This window comes from Barbatula barbatula (genome assembly GCF_947034865.1).
Source record: "Barbatula barbatula genome assembly, chromosome: 17".
Lineage (NCBI taxonomy): Eukaryota > Metazoa > Chordata > Actinopteri > Cypriniformes > Nemacheilidae > Barbatula > Barbatula barbatula.
In genome coordinates this window covers 3,399,179-3,403,494 of record NC_136780.1, presented here as the reverse complement: position 1 = coordinate 3,403,494, position 4,316 = coordinate 3,399,179, and the positions used below count along the sequence as shown (strand labels likewise).

Below are 4,316 nucleotides of genomic sequence, written 5' to 3'. Positions count from 1 at the left end.
AAACCAATTTATGCGCTACTTGGTCATTTATTATATGTTTATATTTTTCAGGAGCTTAAAAAATACGTTTTTCCATTTTTTAAATGCGTTTTATTTTCAGAAATAAATAGTCAAAAACATACGGAAAACGTCACCCCCAATGTGTCAAAAGGCATTACTCTATAATTATGGTGCATTTTGCAATAATTTATCAAATGAAATTTACAAAAGAGAACAACAAAAAATTATAAATAAAAAGAACGTATGACGTGTCAACGTGTCTTAATATTCAATTTCTATTTTTTTACATCTACAAGTAACCATTGTTCATTCTTTATTGTAATGTTCACGAAGTTTAGGATTTTCTTTTCATTTCATGAAATGTTTAATATACTTGCCTCATTTTCTCTTTTGTTTTGCAGCCGCATTAGCCACGTAACTGTATCTGGGAATGGTTGTTCTTTGTTCTGCATTGGTTTCTTTGACCGTAAAAATCGGCTAGATGGCGCCATTGCTCCACGCTGAGCTCCTCTACTTCAACAACTTGACCCCAATGACGTCAAGACGGTCTGGCGCATCAAGGCCACTTTCAAAACCCCATTGGTCTGAAAATCACATGACAAACCGCCTTGAATCCATAATTATGTTGCTGATATTTTTCGCCCCCCCAAAAGATGTCAGCGTCCTACTGTCCTTATCCTCTTCGGCATAAAGGAGACTGTTAGAAATCAAAAGAAAAACAAGCTCAGTAACAAAATGTCATGTCCGAACAACGTGGCAGCCAACACATTCCTGATGGACTCGCTGGTGGGAGGAACGTCTCCATACAGAGGTGAGGGCTATTCCGCGAACGCCGGAATGTATATGCAACCGTCTGCAGAATATGGGTTCTCCATGATGGGTAGTTTTGGAATTGTTGGTACCCCTCTATCCAAGCGGGATGAGCTGCAGCCGAGCGGGATGCATCTGAGCAGTTATCAGCATTCGCATTACCTGTCGCAGCGGGACACATGGACCGCAGGCTCTAAAACTTACAGGGGCTCGCAACCTGTTGCCCAGCCTTTGCACCCGTGCTCATACCCATCCAATAATGTTAAGGAGGAAGCGCTCCCTTGTCTTTACCAGACTGATAACGATAGCCCCAAGGAGTCCGCTGAGAAATCCACCTACATCCGTCTGGGAGACAATAGCAGCCACCCGAATCAAAGCGCCGTCTCCACCCCCGATTATTTTCGACGGAGCCAGGTGTACACCAATGTAAGGGGCCACCATGGAGATGACTTCGGCTCGGATTTTAATCCAATACCCAGAATAACAACGCCTGTAGAGACACCGGCAGCAGATTCGTGTGTCAAAGCCAACAAATCGAGGCAGAAACCAGAAGACAAGGGAGGAAATACGCAGGAGAACGACGTGGATCACAGACAGTCTAGAAAAGAGGACAGTGTCTCAAAAACAGACAGTTGTAGCGACGATTCCGAGGGTGAATTGAAAGGTGATAAAGCTCATTCCATTTCTTTCGTTTCTCTTTCCGTCTCTCCCACAAATACACATACACACATATCGCTTAGTCTTGCATATACAACATGTGAACTGACAATTCACTTTTACGCTTGTTGCTACGACTGGCCAGGCCCTGCGTACATCATGACTGTAGTTGACTTACATGTGTACATTTTCATCTAAATAGCAATGGTATTGAAAAAATGTAATGTCTCTGCCATTGATTTATAAAAATAAAAACTGGATACAGTTGAGTGCGGTCTTACATCCAAGTACATAGAAGCAAAACAAATAATACACACAAACCTTATTTAAATGAATAAGGTTTTAATTTCAATCCAGTTGGTGGCCCATAGAGGTACAATTTGACCCACAATAAATTCATATGTACGTGCACTTTAGAAAATGTAGCCCACACATTATTTTATTTAATAAGTTGATTTGGATAGCAGTCGTGCGTAAAATGCATTTGCGTGTTTAAATAATTATTTATATCCATGTAGGCGATATTCCTACGCCCACCGACATTATATATATATATAATATATATATAGGCCTATATATATGTACACACACACACAGACACACACACACACATATATATATATATATATACACAAAATCCCAAAACAAATAAGTGTAATAAGTCCAAAAGAATATGTCAAGGTGTGTAAATGTATTAAGTAAATAATTAATTATTTAAACTATTTATTTTGTGAGGCTTTGACTAAAATTAATTTAGGAATTTATTAATATTTATACTGGGATTAACATGTAGGGTACATATTTAACGATGCGACAATTTGCGTTTTTGAATATTTTGAGACTGAAGTACATACATAAAAAGCATAAAAACATTTTTTAAATGTTTGCACTGTAATTGCGCTTATGTAATTAAAATCTCATGTTTTGTTGTCATTCCATCAAATGTCAATCAGCTGCAGCAGTAAAACGTTATTAATTATTAATGTTAATAAATCGATGTCCAAGTCTTAAAAAATGATAAAATATGAAGAGCATTGTTCCAAATAGAGATAAATACATTTTAAATATTTTCTAAAATCATGTTTTATTATTTTGCATTCCAATAAATATAAATCAAACAGCAGTTGGTTTGTTTTGATTTAAGCCATACTAACTCAAAAATACAGCTAACTAACACAATAAAAACATGATAACATCATAAAAACATGATTTTTGAAAACGCATTTATCTCGTTTTGGAAACAAACTTTCCATATATAAACGTAAATTATGATTCTGGAAAAGGATCTATCGCTCTAACGAGTTGTTAAATTCTGTCTATAAAATGTAATGTCCCCATCTGAAGGATGTTATTGTTATTATTATATTTGTTGATTACCTAACATGTCAAATCCTAATCTGGCATTTTCGCAAAACTGAAATTATAACATATATGAAAACAATCCAAATGAAGCTCAAACTGATCTCCAAATGACTTTTTAGGCTCATTCATTTATTTTGTGAAAAATCGAAAAGGAACATGAGCATTATTACATTTTTATTTAACAAATGTACAAAAATCGCAGGCTGATGACTTGCAACCGAAGCCACATAACAACAAATTATACAGTAAAATATTCAAAGGCAATATAGATCCTTCAGATATTAATAAACAAATATATACATTACAAAATTGTGAAAACGGACATACTGCATCATTTTAGTACAAAGCAATTAAATCTATCCGTTAGAAAAGGGTGGCCTAATATTAATTATTTGGCTTATACAAATACATGTACGTTTTATGCAAGTTTAGCCTATTTATACTGCTAAACAAAACGTAGCTGTGTATATTTTGTAAAATAATAAATAACACAGTCTACATTGGTCCCAACAGATGCTAATTTAACGTGCACTTACATTGCCGTAATATGTGTTTTTGTTTTGCTTCTGCAGATGAGGCTACATTGGAAAAACCACCGGGAAACTGGCTAAAAGCGAAAAGTGGACGAAAAAAGAGATGTCCTTACACAAAGCATCAGACACTTGAGCTGGAGAAGGAGTTCTTGTTCAACATGTACTTGACTCGAGAGCGCCGTCTGGAGATCAGCAAGAGTATCAACCTCACAGACAGACAGGTCAAGATCTGGTTCCAAAACAGAAGGATGAAGCTAAAGAAACTCAACAGAGAAAGTCGCGTCCGGGAGCTAACTGGCTATAGCTTCAACTGAGGGCTAAACAAACAGACAAAAGAAGAAATTAGCAAATACTGTTTTTGTCTCCCTACGTCCAGACCCGTTTTCTTTTCCCCATATTTTTCTCATTTATTCTCTTTCATTCAGACTCACATCTAAAATAGCAAATCGGGGCCCTGGGGTAAAACATTGGTTCATGACTTTAATTGTAAAGGGACTGGAGCCTATTTGCAAGCATTATAAAATATTTAACAATTAAAATTAGTTAGTTAACACTTCAGCCTGATTTATAACTGTGGAAACCACTCATATAATATTGTAAATATGGCATTTGTTAAAGGGGCCGAAATCTGGTGGAAATTTTCTCGGCGGATTTACATTATACTCCCAACCTAAAATTCTGGAAACGAGATGTCTACTAGATGTCTTAGATTAGCCTGTGTGCTGTCAGTGCGCTTGTCCTTTACAAGGCGTGCTCTGTATTTTGCATGCTTTGTTCTTTAAGTGTAAATGTCAATTTAATGTTTAATAGGAGAGGGTGTTAAATAAACGGGGTGGGAAAATCAAATGTCCTTGTATGTCCTTCCCCTTGCATATTTCTCCTGTATTCTTCTTGACAGATAATTTTTGGTGAGAACAGAGAGGAGAGGTAGAAAGTGCAAAGCACTTCGAATAT

The 4,316-nt window shown here is 36.4% G+C and overlaps 1 protein-coding gene across 1 annotated transcript; it reads left to right on the top strand.

Moving 5' to 3' along the window:
- Positions 1–622: 622 nt before the first annotated feature.
- Positions 623–3,676, top strand: hoxc10a (homeobox C10a; the record flags this gene model as incomplete). Its single annotated transcript, XM_079478789.1, has 2 exons — positions 623–1,444; positions 3,402–3,676. Exons 1-2 carry the CDS (start codon positions 736–738, stop codon positions 3,674–3,676), a joined length of 984 nt encoding a protein of 327 aa, XP_079334915.1. The 5' UTR covers positions 623–735.
- Between the last annotated feature and the right edge of the window lie 640 nt (positions 3,677–4,316).